The sequence below is a fragment of the Trichomycterus rosablanca genome, chromosome 5 (assembly GCF_030014385.1).
Source record: "Trichomycterus rosablanca isolate fTriRos1 chromosome 5, fTriRos1.hap1, whole genome shotgun sequence".
Classification (NCBI taxonomy): domain Eukaryota; kingdom Metazoa; phylum Chordata; class Actinopteri; order Siluriformes; family Trichomycteridae; genus Trichomycterus; species Trichomycterus rosablanca.
In genome coordinates this window covers 25013800-25036082 of record NC_085992.1, presented here as the reverse complement: position 1 = coordinate 25036082, position 22283 = coordinate 25013800, and the positions used below count along the sequence as shown (strand labels likewise).

The window sequence follows — 22283 nt, the reverse complement described above, 5'->3', positions numbered from 1 at the left end:
AAACGTAGTTTGGGAGACCAGAGAAGCTCATCTGTGATTCCAGTTGGTGATAGACCGTGTAGTGTGAAACCCTATATCGCCGATCAGTCGTGTAGTGTGAAAGCCACACCGACTTGAAAGACTCCCGATTACAAGAGATCCAGTTGTGTAGTGTGAACTGTACAGCGATCTGACAACTTAGAAAGTCGTGTAGTGTGAACTTGGCATTGGTAAAACAATGTGTGAGTTAGCAAGTGCGCAATGTGTACAATCGGAACTAGCCAAACTTGCTAGCTAATTGAAAGTTAAAAGAAACAAATTTACACAAAAAACAATTTAATATTTACAAATAAATGGTGCATTAAGAATAGTCTTCTCTTGGAGTACACTAAATTATGATTACTTTGAATTTTAAGGTGCCTAAAAATGTATCCAGTAAAAAACAAGAATGTTTCTGAATGAGCACTAGCTTTAGCACCAGCACTAACACAGAGTCATAAGAGGTATTTATATATCTTCTGTTTAACTCACCCCAGTTCACTTTTAAATGACTGATAACGTTAGTCTATCATTTAAAAGTAATTTAATTTAACTTCATGCGGAGTAAGTAAATAACTTAACCATCCATCTTGTACTACACTACATAATTACAGAGTAGCAGTGTGGTTTTACTATATCTGCTCTCTCCTCCCACAGAGACTTGCAGCCTTTTTACTCTTTTTATTTTAAATTGAGTCTTATCATTTATTCACAGCTTCTTAAAGTCAGTTTAGTCCATCAGCCAGCACATATATTTTCAAAAGAGGCAGGCAATGACTTTCTAAAGTATTTACCATGTTTGGTGTGTTACAGCCTGCAGTTTGAGTGTGTTTCCACTTTATGGCCTACTTCTTTCGGTCCATCCCATGAGAGAGCTGATTAGAGATTAATATAAACAGACGCCTGACCACAGGGCTCCAGACTGCAGCATTCTGGAATAGCACGACTTCATAGGCGTGCAGACTTTAGATGCCCCTAGCATATGAAAAACCATTTTCTAGAATAAGTACAGGTTTACATGTAGTTTAATCGTTTCTTTATACCTCTCTCAAAATCATATTTACATTTTCGACATTTAGCAGACGCTTTTATTTAAAGTGACTTACAGTACTGTGACAGTATGTAGTCTGTTCATAATTGAACTAAGCACTTTTCATGGGACATACAAAAATGTCTTATGATAAATCAGTGACCAACATTATTGACAGTAGTAGGTATTACCTCTGTACTAATAAAGTTTAGTAAAACTGTATTGTAATACATTTCTAAATGTGCAGCTGCCCCCACTGGCCAAATTCATCTAATGGCTACAAGTGAAAATAATCTATACACCTCAAGAAGAACCAGCTGTGTCCAATTTTGGATTCCACAGGTAATAATTAAATAAACACTTTAACATTCTGTGTTATTCAAACATAGCAGTTTTATTCAGATGGTAAATATAAATTACTGCTGTTATTAAATTATCTGCACATCAACATTAGTTTAGCTCATTAGGTATCATTAGCTGTTTAATTCTGTGTGTTTATGTGTAAGTAAATGCTTGAGGTGTACGACGGTTTCAGTTCATCTCCTGCCCTATAGCTAAGAAGCTTTTCTGCCCAAATATTATACTCCACACTAGCTCAAATTACCTTCCCAAATCCTGAGGTACTTTTCTGTATCATTAAAATGATTCTCATTGACTCTCTTAAGATAATTCCAAATAATGAAAGAACGTTTATTTTTTGCCAACCTACCATATCTCAGGTGGAGCAGCGGTAAAATAGACACGCTGCAACCAGGGCTGGATTCTGAGTACGTAGTATCGAATCCAGCTCTGCTTCACTGGTTCGAAGCTGAGTGGCTGTATGAGCAACGATTGGCCGGTTGCTCAGTGGGGGGGTGGGACAAAGAACCGGATGTGGGTCTCTCTCTGTCAGAATGCGATTACGACCTCTGCCGGCTGATTAGAGGCGCCTGCACAAGAGATGAGGAAGAGTGCCCTTAGGGTGTGTCTCTCCGCATGCAACGCTAGGTGGCGCCAAACTCATCAATGTGCGGGTGGCAAAAATGCATCCGGGTGCTGCTCATGTTTCGGAGGGGATATGGGTTAGCTTCGATCTCCTCTGTCAGGGCAGGGTTCGGCATAGACAGAGAGGAAGCACGATGCAAATTGAACAATTGGGGAGAAAAAAAAAGAAAAAGAAAAAAAAACAAGAAAAAAAAAAACAAGGCAAAGACTACTGATTCCAGAGGACTTGAGGGCTATGGTATCTGATACAGACCAACAGAACAGTTTCTATGGCTCAAATTGGAGATATATTTTAATACTGGTGATGAGGTAAATGGGCAAAAATGAGCAGACTGGCATTGGAGTAGAGATTGTTTGAGTAAAGAACGAAGATTGACTGGTCCGATTAATCCTGCTTTTTGCAAGATCATGTGTACAGCCAGGCACATGGCCATTAATTACCTGCAGAAGAGATGACAAGAAGATGTACTGTAGAATGATTAATCTCACAATGTACAGAAGTTAAAGGACCTTCTGGTAATACATTGGTATCAGATATCAAAGGACTTCTACAGATGTCATAATGAGATTATTTTTATGTAACCATCACCATAACTGCTGCACCTGCAACGACATGTGCATTTTCCACTGTACATTCAAAAGCAAGGACATTCATAACCAATTGCACCTTACATCTCAAAAGAAACATGTAACAATCATGTTATAAAGTCAGTGGAAGGAAATTCTAAAAAAAAAAACTGAAAAATTGGACTTCTACCATCATCATCATGGTTTGCTACAACACCACTGTTATTAGTAAAGTTGGTACCCAGGTGATTAGAAAATAGAAGCATTTCTGTATGCTACTTTTGCACGAAAACACTCTGACTTAAAAAATAAGTGTACATAAAATGCTGTGAGTAAATGACACTTTTATGTCCAATTCCTTTTGTCTGTAGTAAAACCATAAATTAGAAAAAGTTGGGACAGTATGGAAAATGCAAATGTTTTTAACATTACTTTGACTTTTATTGTATTGCAGACAATATAAACCCAAGATATTTTGTGTTGTCTGGTCAATTTTTTTTTATTTGTTAATAAACATCCATTCCTGTATTTCAGGCTTGCAACACATTTCAAAAAAAGTTGGGACAGTAAAGTATTTACCACTTTGTAATGTTTCCATTCCCTCTCACAACACTTAAAAGATTTTTTGCCACAGAGGATACCAAGTGATGAAGTGTTGCACATTTTATTTTTAAATTCTCCACACAATCTCTATTGGGGACAGGTCAGAACTGCAGGCAGGCCAGTCCAGTACCAATGCCGCCTGGTTTCACAGCCATGCCTTTGTAATGTGTGCAGCATGTGGTTTTACACTGTCTCGTTGGACAATTCATGGACATTCCTGAAAAAGATGATGTCTTGAAGGTAACGTGTTGCTCTAAAATCATGTAGTTTTCTGCATTAATGCTTCCATCAAAGATGTGTAAATTATCTTTGCCAAGAGCACTGACACAATCAACGTGGTTACATCAGCTATTAATGAATGATGGTTCTAGTGCTGTCTTAGGGGTCGTAGATCACAGGTGGTCAGCTTAGGCTTGCACCTTCGCACTTTACACACTAAAATCTCTAAAGATTCCTTCAATCATGTAATGAAATTATGCACTGTAGAAGGAGAAATTTACAACATTTGTTGTAAAACTGGAAATCCTCTGTCGGAATAGTGTATTCCAACTAAGGTGTATACATGGACCTGTTCTTTTCCAATTGAGCTGTTAGTCAGATTATTAACAAATTATCAGGTTTCATGTAAACAGTTGGCTATTATCATTTTTTTTTGTCATTAGACAATTATTATTAGTAATTGTGGAGTTAATCTATCCTATGACTCCAGCACTTATAGACATTTAACTCTTATTTTGATGACTCTACTCCTCCAAATGTACTCCCACTCTGAGCTGTTGGCCCTTTTGTCTTGTCTGACCTATTTTATGCTGAGACACATTGATGAGTAATGTGATAAAGATCTCTTGTTAGTGTTGGTCATCCGAGTGCCAGAAGACCTGATGGCTGTGGAAGTATTGTTTTCTGATTACTCACAGGATTTACTGACCACTCAAACTGACAAAACCCAGACTTCTCTGTTTAACGTAAAGATGAGTTTATTGCTTTTTTGGTTGGTTTTTGTTGTACATCCTAGATTAGTTTGGCAAGATTAGTTTTGTCAGTATTTGGCAATACAGTTGTGATTCTGGTAAATGGACAATTAGACTCTCAAGAAATGGCTGGGCAATGAACAGCTGTAATAACTGACTTTGAGATGAAAAGAGAGGGAATGAAAGAGCTATACAGAAAGGGTAAAGTGGGCAGCAGATAGCAAAAGCACAAACTTTCCTGTAATCATCAAGACACCCAAGGGAGGAAATACTGGATTTGTAAACAAAGAGCATTTTGTAAAGGAAGTCAACAAGTAACACACACAACACATAACTTTTTCCAGAGTGAAAATAGAAACAGTCAAAGGTTTACATATGCTTGTATGATACATGTACAGCAAAGATTTGAGCACCTCTGCCTAAATTAAATACTGACATTATGTTTATTATGAAAAAAAATGAACATTTCTTCTGCAACAAACCCAATGTTATATATGTTTAATGTAATAAAATAGATATTGTTACAGTTTTTGAGTCTCAGAACTGAACTAATGCTCAGAGGAATTGCTCAGAATTAAGGCTCAGAACTTTATTCCATGTTCCTTGATTTACAATTCTTATTAAGACTAGTTTGGAAGATGAAGATAAAGAACTGCCAGCTGGTAGCAGTTTTACAGCATAATATATTATATGACTCATCGTAGAGTCACAGACTCGTCACCACCGTGTACCATTACTCAAGTTCGTTTAGCATGCAATTTCACTGTCTGATACTAATGACTCCACCATGTATCATTAATACAGTCAGGCAAGAAACTAAAGCCAAAAATGTTTCCCTTCTATGGGAAAATGGTTTAAAGCATGACTTAAAAACCAATGTAAACTATTTCACTAAATGCAAGCTGTTTTATCTTTTATATGCATTAACATTTGAAAAGTAGCATTAAACCTCCGGTTTTCTCCCACAGTCCCACAGTCAAGTTAACTGGAGGTACTTAAATTGCCCTAGATGTGAATGTGTGTGTTTTTGCCTTTTGATTGACTGGCGACCTTTTATCCAGTGAATTATACCTACTCCAATCCTGAATATGAAAAATGGGGTGGTAAAACAGACAATGAATGAATGATGTTCTTGTGCCACAACAGTACACTCATACAAAACAGGAGTGTATAGTTTCTTTTTACATAGAACAAAATACACACTTCTACAAGAGTCACAGGGCAGTAAAAAGGAGAGAGTATTACACTTACACAGTATCCTCAAAAGTGTGTAAAATGTCAATTTTATGTACTTGCTAAACATTCAAGATACAGTTAATGTTTTATACTACCCCTTAATCCAAGTGTTTTGCTTTACATTATAACACCTGGTGCCTGATATTGCCCAATATAGTCCTTGACTTGTGTGGTTATACAGCAATGAAAACCTAATTAAACACTCACTCACTCACTTTCTTAACCGCTTATCCAATTTGGGTTGGGGAGGGGGGGGGTACTGGAGCCTATCCCAGCTTTTCAATGGGCGCAAGGCACACAGTAACACCCTGGACGGGGTGCCAGTCCATCGCAGGGCAGACACACACACACTCATTCACCTATAGGGCAATTCAGTGTCTCCAATTAACCTGACTGCATGTTTTTGGACTGTGGGAGGAAACTGGAGCTCCCGGAGGAAACCCACACAGACACGGGAAGAACATGCAAACTCCGCACAGAAAGGACCCGAACCGCCCCGCCTGCGGATCGAACCCTTCTTGCTGTGAGGCGACAGTGCCACCCACCGAGCCACCATTCCGCCATCCTAATCAAACAGTTAAACATTTTCTTTAGAGGCAGCAAGATTCCAAACTCAGTAGTAAGTGTTACAACTGAGGTTTTTTAAGCATGTGATTTTGTTGCTTATAGATGTTTTTGCTTCACAATACCAGCAATTATAGTCAACTTAGATATCTCCAGTATAGTAAAAATATAATGGACTGACTTGTTGGAAAGGTGGCTTGATGGTGCCAAACTAAAAGGTTACTCTTCAGCGTAACCTATTCCACTGCCAGTGTCTGTGGAATTAACTGGTTTATTTGATACAAATGTTAGCGTGTATAAAATAGCTTAACCTACTAATTAGAGGGATGAAGTAAAAACGTAAGAAGAAAGTAGAAGAAAAACGAGCATTAGTGAGTGGAAGCTCTGGGTTAGTATTTACTAATGCCACTTTCTGAATTTTATAAAGGGGAAACCACAAACTGGCATGCACACTCATTTTCACTAGTCAATGTCTACATTCAGTGTAAACACTGTACAAAAGGAGAATCTGTTCTAAGTTAGTTCTTGCTCCTCTTACTGTCTGGCATGCTCAGATTGATTCCACATTTCTGTGGGAGGTGGCTGCAGAAAGTTAGATCCAACCGGTCATAAAGTCTGCACGCGTCTAAGAACAGTCTGAACCGAACTTTAAAATGCCTGAAGCTTTAATGGTTTAGAACAACTGTAGGATGTTCTTAAATCCATTAAATAAAGGGGTGAATAGTAAACACATGGTAGTAAAGAAACCTAACATTTTGTAGGACTTTGTAAACACTTTCAGAGTTTAATTTCCCAAAACCATGAACTATAAATATAATACTGAATTTTTTTTCAAACCTCCTTGATCATAAACTATGTTTAACTGCACTGTGCATACTTTATGAATACACCATGTGTCAGAACGATACCATTACATATTTTCAACCTAAGAGTGTTTGTGTGTTAGTGCACAGACTCTGGGTAACGCTGGGAAATTTGAGGAGGTAGTGTTGTGCAGGGTTTTAACACAGGTAGGCTTTGTGAGAGACAGGGCCATGGGGAGGGCGAGCTGCAAAGTAGACACTCTGGAATGCTTGGAATGGGTAGGGTGACTGCAGCGAGCCTTTGTGGCATTGCTTCATTTAAGTTTGAACTTTTTCCACAGAACAGTGTTAACTCTTTCTAGTGATGTTTCAGCAATTTCTAAAGATATTTTCAACTTTCTAGTAAGGACAGTGATGCAGTGAGCGAGTTGAAGTGTTTGGGAAGCTTGTCGACACAGATGAGCAAAGTAAAAGCACATTTAGCTCTTTATTTAAATGAATAATTTAAAAATACGTTTCTTACTGTATCATTTAACTAATAAAGCAAAATCTAGCCGTGCAAAAATGTTTAGATTTTTAAATCCCTATTTTTACTTATTTATTAGGATTTTAATGTAATGTTTTACACTTTGTTTACATTCATGACAGAACAGGTAGTTACTCGTTACACAAGATTAATCAATTTACAAGTTTAATGTCAAACACAGTCTTGGACAATTTTGTATCTCCAATTCACCTCACTTGCATGTCTTTGGACTGTGGGAGGAAACCCACGTGGACACAGGGAGAACATGCAAACTCCACACAGAAAGGACCCGGACCATCCCACCTGGGGATCGATCCCAGGGCCTTCTTGCTGTGAGGTGACAGTGCTACACACTAAGCCATCATGTCATTTGTCATTTTTGTATTTTGTTACATTTGGTTTCACATTTAAGCAACAAGGCACTTGGTAAGTAACACTAGCCCACTACCCCAGGGGTCCAGGGTTCAGATCCCCAGCTGTGCTATCAGCCGGTCATGTGTCTACATACAGACATCATTGGTCATGGACCAGGACCTGCGATGGACTGGCATACTGTTTGGGGTGTGTTACTGAATTGCACCCTAGTGTTTCTAGGGAAACCTGACCCCCCACAACACTGACCAGGTTAAAGCAGTGGTAAAACATAAAAATGAAAGAAAACTGCAAGTACATTTTATTATCTCAACAGTAATATGCATATTTTCGTACGTTTTTACTAACTGGTTTATCCTGATAGAATGGGGGTCGCACTGTATTGGGAAAAATAGAAATGTTAAATTCCTCACAAGACATTAAATAGTAGAAAATGTAGCAGCTAAACTGTCAGAAAACATACATCCAGTTTTTTATAGTCTGTATTAATGGTCAGGCAAGTCACAATTTGACAAAGCTCACAAAATCCAGTTACACATCATTGCTTGGAACTTATTTCCTTTTAACTGACTATATTATTTTTGCTAATAATAAATTACCTAGCTCTCAATAACACATAATGTTGTTGTTGTTTTTTTTTTTATCTAGACAACCTGTAAAGTGTACTTATCAGTTCCCCTCTTAGCTCACCCACAATACAAATGTTACAGACAGGATTAGTGAAGAATAGGTTAGAATTAAAGGGAAACATGTGACAAAGTAATTATATGACATTAAATTTGAAATGTCAATGTCTTTTTAAATTCTGCATGGTATGTGATCTGGCTTAGAAAATAGCATTTTGAAAATGGAACCTGATTTACTTTCTGTGGTAATATGCTGGTGCTGGAACTTAAAAGCATGTGTGAAGTACTATTAATGTAAAGTTTTTACATGCACTTATGTTTCTATATGATATACAGAAATTTAGATCACAGCAGTATATACATCAGCAATTTAGGTGAATGCATTCTATAAATTCAATAACCTCATTTAATAATAATAATAAAAAAAAGAATATAAAAAATATAATATTTTATATTAATATAGCTGGTAATTTCTTTGTGCCTATATTAATTAGGCCTGTGTGTCTGCATTCATAAAAGTATGTGATGAAATGTAAGTAGAGGTAGACTCAAGTGCAAATACTTAGTGCGCAGTGTTTTATTCAGGTAAATCAGAAAGCACTGTTAAATGTGGACATCTTTAAAGCCCTCAGATGGCATGAGAAACAGATTTTATTTTGACCCTGTCCCAACTTTTTTGTGTCATCATTCATTTTTATATTGACAAAATACAAGCATTCTACATAAAATAAAAGTCATTTGTTGTGTTGTCAGTTTAAACAAAAGTTGCAGAAAATAAAGCTTCTTGTTTTATTAAATTTTACAAATTGTTCCCGCCTTTCCGGAAATATGGTTTGTATTTTTTCAGTTAATAAAGTCAATTAATTATTTAAGATTTTAAAGATTTTTTTTTTTCCTTTTTGCATTGAATGGTTTAGATATACTCAATTTTGCTTTGCCCTCTGGCGACCTCTGTTGGTTGCACAACACTCACGCTGGTTGCATTTTGGAAAATCCATCCTCAAACGCATGTAAATTCTTATAGTGAGCCTCATCAGTTTTGGGGACTGCGCTTTTCTCAGTCTTATATTCTGACGGCCAGCAGGAGTCACATATAAGAGGCACAAGCTTTGATAAGCAACCCAGGGTTCAACACACTTGTCATATGAATGGGCACACAGTATGTTTTGTGTTGCTTTGCAGATGCAGCAGTTGGAAAAGCAAGTTTTGGAGGCAGAGCAGCGTGCCCTTAAGGCAAACCAACAGGTAAGTGCTGGGAAGTTATTTATTTTGTATGCATTTTGTGGTGTCTGTGAGCTACAGCCATAATATGACAAATTTCATGTTCGCGTGTACAATTTAGGTGCAGTGGATGGAAGAGCATCTAAAAGCTGTAGATGTCAAGCCTCCTGACTCTGAACTGAAACTTTTCGAAAGCTGCCAAGACTTGCAGGTGACTCTACAGGATAAAGATGAGCTCATAGCATTACTGGAACAACAGCTGGAAGAGCAGGTCAGTGCAACATGAAGGGCAGGAGGGGCCTTTTACATTCCTGCCTAAAACTACATTTTGGCAATGTTTTATGGGTCTTTGTAAACCCTTGTCAGCCGATTCAGATGGTCCAAGAGCATATATAATTATTAAGCACTAAACAATATTTAAAACATTATACTTCAATCTCGCAAACACTATTATAATAGTGTTCAGGGTCCTGTTTAGGGTCATGGTGGGGCTGGGCAAAAGGCAGGAAACACCCTGTACATGTTTCAGACCGGGCAAACTAACGCACACATACTAACTAGGGGAAGATTAATATATCCAATTAACCTGACTGCATGTCTTTGGACTGTGGGAGGAAACCGGAGCTCCCAAAGGAATCCAATGCAGACATGAGAAGAACATGCAAAAACCGCACAGAAAGGACCCGGACCCTTGACAAAAGGAATTGGTCAGATTATTTTGAAATGTAGACATCTCAAAATGAAGTTTTGGAATAACTAAGATTTAAGAAAAAGGACACAGACAACGAGGCACCTCAGGGCTTAATGTCCCTGTCTCATCCTTACCGGCCTTTCCCGTCGCCAGTCCTGGCCCTTATCTATTCCAACTAGGATGTTACCATATAATCTCCATTCGGTCCTGACAATTTAGAACCCAAACAATCAATCAGGGACATTCCAAACCTCTACATTGCATCTTACTACTCTGCCGCCACATGCAGATCATCATAAACACCAGCCTATCCCTTACTAACCACATCCCGATCTCCAAATACTAAAAACCCTAATATTATTATTACCATCACTTCAAGTACAACTCTCCCCAACCAATCCTGCAGTCCTCCTAATGTACCAAATGTAACATCTAACTACTTTGTAGCACCCTCATCCCACATCTGGTTCAAAAGAATACACCTCCATTTCTTACCACATGAAATGCATCCGAGCAACATTTCAATAATAACAGTCTCTGCCATAACGTGCCACCCAGTGCCTCAAGCAGGCCTGTCCATTCAGCCTTCCAACCACATTATCCACCAGATACTCATCTTCCCTCTGTACATGCAAACACGCCCCATGTAAATCCTTCTAACTTAAACAAGGACACTCACCATCTACAACCCTGTGATTAATGACATACTTGTGATTAAGAATCAAACTCTACCAATCCAGCCAAAACCCATACAACTCTTTTTTCTATCGACACCAGTCCAGGGTTTGCAAGCAACTGTTTTTCATCTAAAGTAGTAACCCAACTAAACCAACCTCGTGCTATTTATTCAACCCAGAAGCAACATCTAGATACGGACTACAAGACTACACGGCCTAACTTCCCATTAATCGGCCATTGCAAGCATACCACCACTACAGAACACTGATTTAAATGATGTCACAGTCCTATCTGGGCAGCCCAAGGCTACACTATTAAAACCCAGCCATCATTACTCACACGTGGCAACTCAACCAAGCTCATTCGCTCGTCAGGTCTTAGCAGTGCACCATCTGCATATGCTTTTCCATGCCACCTTGGCCTTCAACTTGCTCATCTGGGGTTTAGACCTGGGCTTAGACATGATCCTTGCCGAATCACTTAAATTAAACCCAACAGTAAGGCTTTACCTTAGAAAGGGACCTATGTGGATAGTGCTGGTATCAGCCAGTACTAATTCTGGATAGTGCCGCCTACCTTTGGGGGCTGCACTTCAGCTCAGCATTCTCAAAGTACCCTGTTTCCTTTACTGACTTATAATCACTCCTCTTCCACTATAGTACAAGGTGTGGCCTGCACTCTTAAAATCAAATTGTGGAATAGTTAAGGTTAGAGGGAATGGACATGGCTGACCCTCCTCCCAACTCCTAATAGACTGCCTAGGTCTAACCCATCATTAACCCATCATACCCTTCTTTCCTCCTTGATGGATCCTTGCACCCACATTGTCATTTTCGCAGAAAAGCGGGGGAAGGGGGGTGTTGGAGACCACCCTGAACTTCAGCCCAACATTCTCACAGTTCTTACTCCTTAACCATTATAGTTAGTTATAGCCTGGACTCATGAAGCTGTAATCGTCAACAATAGCTATGTAACAAAGCACTAATGTTATTAATTTGTAGTGTTTGCACCATCATTTTCTTTTATTAATTTATTTTAAAAAAATATATTTGTTCATGATTACGTATAAAGTTAAGGGACATTGTTTGTAAATATAAAATAATGAGGTGTTTGAGTACTTATATTCTTACTGTGAATGCATAATAGTTAGAGGTTTAATACTCACACATCTTCACAGAAGTACAGCCGAATCCAAGATTCCAAGGCTGTGGAGGAAAAAGCAGCAAAAATCAAAGAGTGGGTGATGAAGAAGCTGAAAGAGGTTTGTGTGCTCAAGCATGTGTGAGTGTCTGGTTGTGTGTATGCATGTGTAAACGTGTCTTAGTGTCATATACCTGACCTACCTATGGATTTAGTTTGAAACAGAAAATGCCTCCCTGAAAGAAACAAACCAGCAGCAAGAGTCTCAGATACTGGAACTAAGAAACCAAATTCAAGGTATTTTTACACACCATCTACACTAAACAGGTTCTTTTGGGTACCAGTTAAATATTGCAGCCTAGTTTTGAAAATAATACAATGTATCAGTTTCTAACAGAACTACATTTGTTGTTTGTATCAGGTCTGGAACAGGCTCTTGGTCATGGAGAGACAGGTCAGACTAAACCTGGACAGGCCCAACGGCTAAGCAGTCTGACTTTCGGGTGCTTCCAGATCAGAGGAAAGAGCCCTCAGGTGCGGACAGGACCGATGTCAGCTCAGAGCACCACGAACAGTGTGTGTACACCCTTCACACAAACCGATGACAGGAGACCGTCAACTGGTCAGGCAAATTTTTATACATTGTATACAGTTTAGATCAAATGAATACAAAAGCATGTTTAAACATTATGTCTGTTTTGTTCCACAAACAAGCACATATCCCTGGGAATTGGGAAAAATGCATTAAAGTTGTGTTGGGCAATGTGTGTGTGGGGCAATATGTGAAATGCTATTACTCAGTCATAACTCAACAACTCACCACTTAAAAGGTATTGTGATGAACTAAATGACTATATACAACAAAAAGTCTCAGTAGACAAAGAAAAAATATGATGGGCTGGTTCGTTACCACTTTTTTATGTCCGATACCGATACTCCAAATTGAGTATCTGCCCATACCGGTACCAATCTGATACCGTTATTTCTCCTCTCAAATAACTAAGCAGTAATAATACATGTCTCAATGCACCATGGTTAAACTAAATAACTATCTAAATAACAATGCTCAGTCTGTGAAACTAATATTCTAAAGGAATAAATACAGAACCTACAACATCACACTTATACAAAACTGCTGTTTTTATTTTAACTTTTACACACAGAACATTTAGCAGCATTTTTGGTTTCACTTACGTTTGAGCTGTATAGGAACCATGTAGTTTGTTTTATTTCATAACACTAATGGATTAAAGTTTTCTTTATCTTAGGTGAGCGATTTATCATTCATAAAGCGATTTATGTTGTGTTTAAACTGTGTTTTTTAATTAAGTAGATCAGTGTATTTTCATTTCTGAATGGCTGTTGCGGATGAGTTGTAGATCAGTGGCACATGTAAATGATGTCATCAAGATGCATCTTGTTACGGCAATAACGGCACTCTGTTGGAATGTATCTTTGTATTATTCTATATGCACAAACAATGGTCTTATTTACATTAAGTGTTATTTACATTAAGCAACAGTATCAGATCGGATTACACGTTTTTTTCCTTCCGATATCCGTTCCACTGATTTGGGCCAATATCGGACCAATACCGATACAGAGTATCGGATCGGTGCCAGCCCTAGTATTGATACATATACTGTACAAGCAATTTTTAATAAGCTGGTACAATATACTGCTCAAAAAAATTGAGGGAACATTTAAATTACATATCAGATCTACAGTATATGAACGATTCAAGTTGAAAATCTTTACTAATATTGAAATTGTGTAATTTGTTGAGAACGAAATGACATAACACCAGTAATAGAAAACTAAAATTATCGACCACTGAGGCCTAAATTCACAATCACATCGAAAATCAAAATAAAAAAATTTAATCACAGGCTGATCCAGTTGGCCTAAAACATCTGAGCATGCCAATGACGATGTGGCAGATTGTGTCCTGGGGGATCTACTCCCAGACCTGGATCAGGGTGTCAATGAGCTCCTGTATAGTCTGTGGTTGGGCTTGGCGGTGTCAGATGCACTGATACATAACTTCCCAGAGATTCTCAATTGGATTCAGGTCTGGGGAATGTAAGGGGCCAGTCAATGGCACCAATGCCTTTATCATCCTGGAACTGCCTGCACTCTACACATGTGCCATCCTGGAGGAGCTGGACTACGTGTGTAACAATGTTTTGGGCTCCTTTATAATGATTGCCCTTTAAGGACTATGACCCGTACAATTGTAATGTCCTTCAGTATAATCTAAATTATGTTTTTGCTGTGCATAAGTGCAACTCAGAGTACTTTAAACTGTTTCTATGAAAACACAACTGGAAATATTGGTTTGTTCACAGATGGTGGTACGAAACACAATCCAGAATTTGAGGCTGTGAGTTTAAGACTAAAGTCTAAGGAGGAACAGGAGGGTGAGATTGCAGGAGATATTCTATCTTCCAGCATCTCCTCAGTCTTGTCCAGTGCTGAGGGTGAAGCAGAACTAATCGAAGTCAGCCTTACCACCTCAGAATTCACTGAAACCCTAGGATCAGATGCTGCAAAAGAGGAAGAAGGTTTTAAGTGCAAGGTGGATGTTGAGGATGTCTCCTCAGATGAGCTTAATAAGAGTTTTTGCTCAAAACGCCTCAATTTTCCATCCTCCTCCAGCGATGCCAATATGACGAGCTCCATCCTAAACCCAAAACGCCACATACCGTCTCAGGATACCAACGACACACCTGCCTCTCCCAAGCAGCCACGTCTGCGTACACCTGACCCCTTTAATGATAGTGTGGCCGTAGCAAAAAAACATCTGAGCCAGCCTCCAGCAGTCAGTGACGCAGTCCACAACAGAGCACGCAATGCTATTAGCGTGCTACACGCATTAGAGTCTCAAGACACCGATCTAAAGCAGGAGATGGAGACTATGGAGGATATGATGCCCTCTAAAGGTATACCTGAAACCCCAGCAGAAGAGCCCAAGAACCCTGATTCATTTGCCTTGATGTCTGGGAACAAGCCACCCACACCACCATTGCACAGATGTCCCTCCTGGGTAAGTGTCATGGTTATTCAATTATTCATAAAATTATGAATTGATAAAAATATTAATAAAATATTATTTATTAAATTTAGTATTCAAACCTGCCGGTTCACTGCATATTGTGGTCAGGTGCATCTTGTTTGCTTTATTTATCTTTGAGATGTGTCTAGAGCTCAATTGAAGTATGATGTGGGTGGCCCGGTGGCTCATGCGTAGCACTTCTTGTCACAGCAAGAAGGTCCTGAGTCCCAGGTGGAGCAGTCCAGGTTTTTTCTGTGTGTATTTTGCATGTTCTCCCCCTGTCTGTGTGGGTTTCTTCCCACAGTCCAAAGACACACAAGTAAGGTGAATTAGAGATACAAAATTGCCAGTGAAGATGTTTGACACTGAACTTGAACTGATGAATCTTGTGTAACCCGTAACTATCTTAAATCCTGTGTTAAAATCCTAATAAACAAAAAACACTGGCCACTGCCACATCACCCCACTGCTGTGTTCTCTTAACTGGCTTTCTGCAGCTGCTCGCATTCAGTTTAAAACAATGATGCTCACCTACAAAGCCAAAAATGGACCAGCCCCAAGTTACCTTAGGGAACTCATCACACCCCGCTTTGTACCATGCAACCTCCAAGCTATTAGTCTCATTTGCGTTGATCCTCCACCCAGAACTCGAGGAAGACAAGCATCAAGGCTCTTTTCTGTACTTGCACCCAAGTGGTGGAACAAACTTCCCCTGTCTGTCCGAACATCTGAGTCTCTCAACTTCTTCAAAAGACGATTAAAACCCCACCTCTTTACTAACCACTTAAGCTGAGAACTAACACGTACTTACTAACGCTCTTATTCATTTTTTATTTCCTAAAAAATGGTTCCAACAGGGTTTCAGCAGATTTGTGTTCTTGGACTGTTGTCTACTTTATTTAGAGTAAAGAAATGTTTACTGTGGAAGCACTATTTTTAGTTGCTCTGGACAGGAGCGTCTGCTAAATGCTGAAAATGTAAATATTGGATTTTACAAAAATGAGCTTTATAATGACATTTTACCATATTAATAAAAATTATGTTAATGCAAATTAACAGATTTATAAGTAGTACAGTGGTGCAGCACAAAGTGTTAGTGTTGCACACACTTATTGATCCCTGCTTATGTCTGTTGGTAGATTGGCTGCTCAAAAGTGAGTCAGTATAATACTCTACAACAGACTGTTGTTCTGTCCAGGATACAGTGTATCACAAAAGTGAGTACACCCCTCACATTTCTGCAGATATTTAAGTATATCTTTTCATGGGACAACACTGACAAAATGACACTTTGACACAATGAAAAGTAGTCTGTGTGCAGCTTATATAACAGTGTAAATTTATTCTTCCCTCAAAATAACTCAATATACAGCCATTAATGTCTAAACCACCGGCAACAAAAGTGAGTACACCCCTTAGTGAAAGTTCCTGAAGTGTCAATATTTTGTGTGGCCACCATTATTTCCCAGAACTGCTTTAACTCTCCTGGGCATGGAGTTTACCAGAGCTTCACAGGTTGCCACTGGAGTGCTTTTCCACTCCTCCATGATGACATCACAGAGCTGGCGGATATTCGAGACTTTGCGCTCCTCCACCTTCCGCTTGAGGATGCCCCAAAGATGTTCTATTGGGTTTAGGTCTGGAGACATGCTTGGCCAGTCCATCACCTTTACCCTCAGCCTCTTCAATAAAGCAGTGGCCGTCTTAGAGGTGTGTTTGGGGTCATTATCATGCTGGAACACTGCCCTGCGACCCAGTTTCCGGAGGGAGGGGATCATGCTCTGCTTCAGTATTTCACAGTACATATTGGAGTTCATGTGTCCCTCAATGAAATGTAACTCCCCAACACCTGCTGCACTCATGCAGCCCCAGACCATGGCATTCCCACCACCATGCTTGACTGTAGGCATGACACACTTATCTTTGTACTCCTCACCTGATTGCCGCCACACATGCTTGAGACCATCTGAACCAAACAAATTAATCTTGGTCTCATCAGACCATAGGACATGGTTCCAGTAATCCATGTCCTTTGTTGACATGTCTTCAGCAAACTGTTTGCGGGCTTTCTTGTGTAGAGACTTCAGAAGAGGCTTCCTTCTGGGGTGACAGCCATGCAGACCAATTTGATGTAGTGTGCGGCGTATGGTCTGAGCACTGACAGGCTGACCCCCCGCCTTTTCAATCTCTGCAGCAATGCTGACAGCACTCCTGCGCCTATCTTTCAAAGACAGCAGTTGGATGTGACGCTGAGCACGTGCACTCAGCTTCTTTGGACGACCAACGCGAGGTCTGTTCTGAGTGGACCCTGCTCTTTGAAAACGCTGGATGATCTTGGCCACTGTGCTGCAGCTCAGTTTCAGGGTGTTGGCAATCTTCTTGTAGACTTGGCCATCTTCATGTAGCGCAACAATTCGTCTTTTAAGATCCTCAGAGAGTTCTTTGCCATGAGGTGCCATGTTGGAACTTTCAGTGACCAGTATGAGAGAGTGTGAGAGCTGTACTACTAAATTGAACACACCTGCTCCCTATGCACACCTGAGACCTAGTAACACTAACAAATCACATGACATTTTGGAGGGAAAATGACAAGCAGTGCTCAATTTGGACATTTAGGGGTGTAGTCTCTTAGGGGTGTACTCACTTTTGTTGCCGGTGGTTTAGACATTAATGGCTGTATATTGAGTTATTTTGAGGGAAGAATAAATTTACACTGTTATATAAGCTGCACACAGACTACTTTTCATTGTGTCAAAGTGTCATTTTGTCAGTGTTGTCCCATGAAAAGATATACTTAAATATCTGCAGAAATGTGAGGGGTGTACTCACTTTTGTGATACACTGTATATACCTGCCTTCCACCAAGTATTTCTAGTATATCTGGAACAGGTTCTAAACCAACACTGTGACTGTGTAGATAAACAAATAATGTAAATTAATAAATATATAAATAATAATGGTGACTACAAAGTTGATTTGTTTATTTAATGCTGTTTTTTTGTGATTATTGCTGATGTTTTTAGGAGAGCAGAATATATGCAGTGGCCAAATCTGGAATTCAACTTTCTGAAACTACATGTTTAGATGTAGCCAACAAAGGTAGGTTTGAAGTATACCTGCAATCAAAAATTTGATTTTCTGTTATACATTTTGTGTGGTGGTTTGTTCTGTTTAGTATTTGGACTAAATATGTTGCCGTAGTACATAAACAGAGGCAGATGTTATCAGACGTAAAATCCATTGTTAGTAATTCAGATAAATAGATGAGGCAGTCTAGGAAATGCAAAAAACTAAATAGTGGTAAAACCAAAATTACATACAACAGAAACAGAACAGAAAACTACACATACATTTCATGCATTAAAGCATAAAGAAGATGTATGCAACAAAAAAACTATGGGAAACAATTTAAATATACACAAAAATTGTTCTTCACAATTAGGAAAACAAACCACTGATGGTGGTAAACCACAACCAAAACATGAGGTTGGTTTCACTATAAGAGATGTGATACAAAACTGTTAGACTGTGATAGGCTCAACAGTTTAAACCTATCATTGTCCTATATGCAAAATATTGAAGCATGACGATGTATTAAAGACAAAATGGTTGCCATAGTGGCAAAAGTCGTACCTTTTTTATACACAAAGGTTAAAATCATTACAACTCATATTTATTCCCTCCATAGATTACATGTCAACAAACTATCATTTTAGCAAGGATATCCATGTACACAAAAATGTGGGTGTTATATGTTTACAAACAGATCATTTCACTAGTAATTCACTATGTGAAAATTCCACTGGATCAGAAGTTTACCTACACCAAGTTGGCTGTGCTTTTAAATAGTTTGGAAAATTCCAGAAAACAATATTATGACTTTAGAAGCTGGACTAATTTATATAATTTGCATTAATTGGAGGTGTACATCTGGCTGTATTTTATTTTTGACATCATCGGAAAATCAAAAGAAATGAGCCAACTAATCAAAAACAGGCCTCAAACCTGACTTAGCTATATTAGTTCTGTCTGGAGAAATGGGCCAAAATTCTAGCAACTTATTGTGAGATGCTTTGAAAGGCTACACGAATCGTTTGGCCAGAAACATTAAACTATTTAAAAGCAATGCTACAAAATACTAATCACATTTATTTAAATGTCTAAGCCACTGGTAATGTGATGACAGAAATACAAGCTGAAATGAATCATTGTCTCTAGTGTTATTCTGAGCGTTATTTCACATTCTTAACATAGTAATGATCCTAACTGACCTAATAGAGGAAACGTGTACTAGAATTAAATGTCAAGAATGTTTAAATGAATGTGGCTACAGTGTATGTAAACTGCTGAGGTAAAGTAATTACCTACTTTTATTTTTGTTATTTAATATACAAAACCTATGATACACAGATGAAGTGAGAATGCATGCATCAAGGAATCACAGAGCTATGCAGCCTGGAGTTTCCATTTGCATATTTCATTGTTTTTTAATAAAACCTATGGCTTTTGATTTGATTGCATTCATAACTTCTGTTAAGTTAAGGCCTTAGAAAACCACTTTGTACATTTATTTTACAAATTGTAGTGTATTATTTTATTAATCAGTTAGTTGGTTACATATAAAGTACTTTATTAGTCAATAGTAGTAGTGTATTTAAATAGTAGTAGTGCAATATTGCTAATGTTTCCACTAGGATTCAGTTTCTCTAGAAATACTTATCACATGCTTTTACCTTATATATAGACTCCTCCCATCCATCATCAAATCCTGCCTTCATGCTCTACACATCTCTCATCTACAGGAACATGACCATCCCAGTCTACACCACATCCAAAGGGGTTGGTATTAGTTTTGTACAGGTATGTATTGTTAATCAGTCGTTTGTTAGCGAATAGTGCTTTAATGTTTATCCTCTTGTAGAGGGTGACACTGCTGAGCAGCACTCAGTATTCAGAAGAGTCGTCCAGCTCTGAGGAGGAGGACGGTTTAGAGGAGTTTGATTTAACCTCTGGTGAGGAGGAAAGCATTTTGTGCACCAACAGTTCCAACTCTGCTAAAGGCAAAGAGAGCCCCCCTTCCCTCTTTAGAGGTACATGCACATATTCACACAACCTTAGACAAATTTATGCAAATACACGTCATACTATATATTTAACCTCTTTTTTGGCTTAGCTGTGTCTCTCTCCTCGATGGCATCTGAAAGTGACTACGCCATCCCTCCTGATGCCTACTCTACCGATAACGAGTGCTCTGAGCCTGAGAACAAACTGCCAAAGACCTGCTGTTCTAGCAGTGATAGTGGCAAAAATGTATGATGTGCACAGTCACAAACAGTCATGCTCTATACGGTCATACCCATTTACTCATGTGTAATAAATTATTTTTAATGTGGTCTTGACTCAGGAACCAATGGAGAAGTCTGGATACCTGCTTAAGATGGTGAAGACCTGGAAAAAGACCTGGAAAAGACACTGGTTTGTCCTAAAGGATGGGGAATTGATGTACTACAAGTCACCTGTTAGTTCATTAAGTTAAAAACTGCTAGTGCATATTATACTGATAATTATTTTGATGGCCAGTAAACACAGAAATTTATTATTTTGCTTTTTTGTAGAGTGATGTTATTCATAAACCTCAAGGCCAGATAGAGCTCAATGCTTCCAGCACTATTGCACGCGGGGATGGCAAACAAACACTTCAGGTATTTGTGTGTGTGTGTGTGCTTGTGTTTGTCTAAGGGATCTTCCATCAATACACTTATATGTAAGGTTTTCTGCGGCGTTGGGGTTAACCTACCTTGGTTCCCGGCATCGCAGGAATTACAGATCTTCTGGAGCAAAGGCCTTAAATAAGAGGCCTCCTAATTAAGGCTGACAACCTGCAGCCGCGCCTGCTTATTTAAGCAGGCACCATGCAGCGACAGGTTGTCATGTCTTTAGCCCCTGTTTCGTTTGGTTTGGTTTGGTTTCTTTTAGTTAAAGTCGGCGTTTTTGTTTTTTAATCCCAGCCACAGCAAGGTGTGGCTGGCGATTTAGCCAACGGGTTTCCCGAACTTCGCGACGGCGATTTCGGTGTGTCCCTTGTGCTAAACAGGTGTGCTCAGTCCCGGTCGTGCTGAGGCGCGATCGGTGACAGGGCCATCTGATTCCCCGAACGTCGCAACGGCGTGTTCGGTGCGTTCCCGAACGTCGCGACGGCGAGTTCCTTGCACTAAACGGGTTGGCTTCTTTCCAGCTGCGGCTGACGATATAGCCACCCGTTTCCCCGAACATCGCGACGGTGAGTTCGGCGTGTTCTTTGCGCTAAACAGACTGGCTTCTTTCAAGCTGCGGCTGACTACAAAGCCTTCTGTTCCCCCGAACTGCGCTACGGCGATTTCGGGGGCTTTCTTGTGTTAAATAGGTGTGCTTCTGCCCGGTGACAGCAAGGTGCGGCTGGTGCCAGAGCCACCAGTTTCTCCGGGCTACGCTGAGGCGAGTTCGGGCTTTTCTCCTGTTTCCTATAGGTGTGCGTCTGCCCGGTGACAGCAAGGTGCGGCTGGTGCCAGAGCCACCGATTTCCCCGGACTATGCTGAGGCGAGTTCGGGCTTTTCTCCTGTTTCCTATAGATTGGCTCTGGCACCAGTTGCATTGTGAAACGCGGCTGGTGCCAGACCCATCTAATCCCCGAGCTGCGCTGAGGCGAGTTTGGGGTTCTCTCTCGTTTCCTCCATGGAGAAGCTCCATCCCTGCAGCACCGGTTGCGACGGCCTCGCATGCTGCGATGGGGTTCGCGACTCGGTTAGTTTTTCCTATGTTTAATGTTATATCCCTGGTTATTATTTGTTTACTTTTTATTAATAAAACACTTTTTATTTAATCTCTGCGTCCTAGGTCCTGTTTTCTCCCCCCACGTAACATTAAATGAGGATATACAACTGTACATTGATATATAGAACTTTTGCCGTAATTAGCTAGTTGACTGTAGCTATATCCTATAGTCCATATAGTCTATAGCTATAGTCTGATAGTATTGTCTTCATCTTATTAGTTTACTCTGGCTTTCAGTTAAATTATGTTTACTACGAATAATGTTTGAACCATTAACTTCTTGCATAGCTTGCTGATTTCCTAAAGCTGTATAGCCCATCCTGATTACCTGTTGATTACCTTTAGCTTTTTTTTTTGCATTCCCCCCAATTTTCTTCCCGATATAGT

At 39.4% G+C, this 22283-nt stretch overlaps 1 protein-coding gene across 1 annotated transcript in view; it reads left to right on the top strand.

Moving 5' to 3' along the window:
* plekhh2 (pleckstrin homology domain containing, family H (with MyTH4 domain) member 2) overlaps window positions 1-22283 on the top strand; it is a 52405-nt gene that overhangs the window by 5172 nt on the left and 24950 nt on the right. Inside the window, exons 3-14 of the mRNA XM_062995004.1 lie at window positions 9483-9545; window positions 9643-9792; window positions 12068-12151; window positions 12246-12327; window positions 12452-12652; window positions 14379-15076; window positions 18109-18184; window positions 19830-19924; window positions 20007-20175; window positions 20259-20395; window positions 20490-20603; window positions 20701-20787. Of these exons, the coding sequence (XP_062851074.1) occupies window positions 9483-9545; window positions 9643-9792; window positions 12068-12151; window positions 12246-12327; window positions 12452-12652; window positions 14379-15076; window positions 18109-18184; window positions 19830-19924; window positions 20007-20175; window positions 20259-20395; window positions 20490-20603; window positions 20701-20787 (1956 nt within the window). The remainder of the gene's footprint in view (window positions 1-9482; window positions 9546-9642; window positions 9793-12067; window positions 12152-12245; window positions 12328-12451; window positions 12653-14378; window positions 15077-18108; window positions 18185-19829; window positions 19925-20006; window positions 20176-20258; window positions 20396-20489; window positions 20604-20700; window positions 20788-22283) is intronic.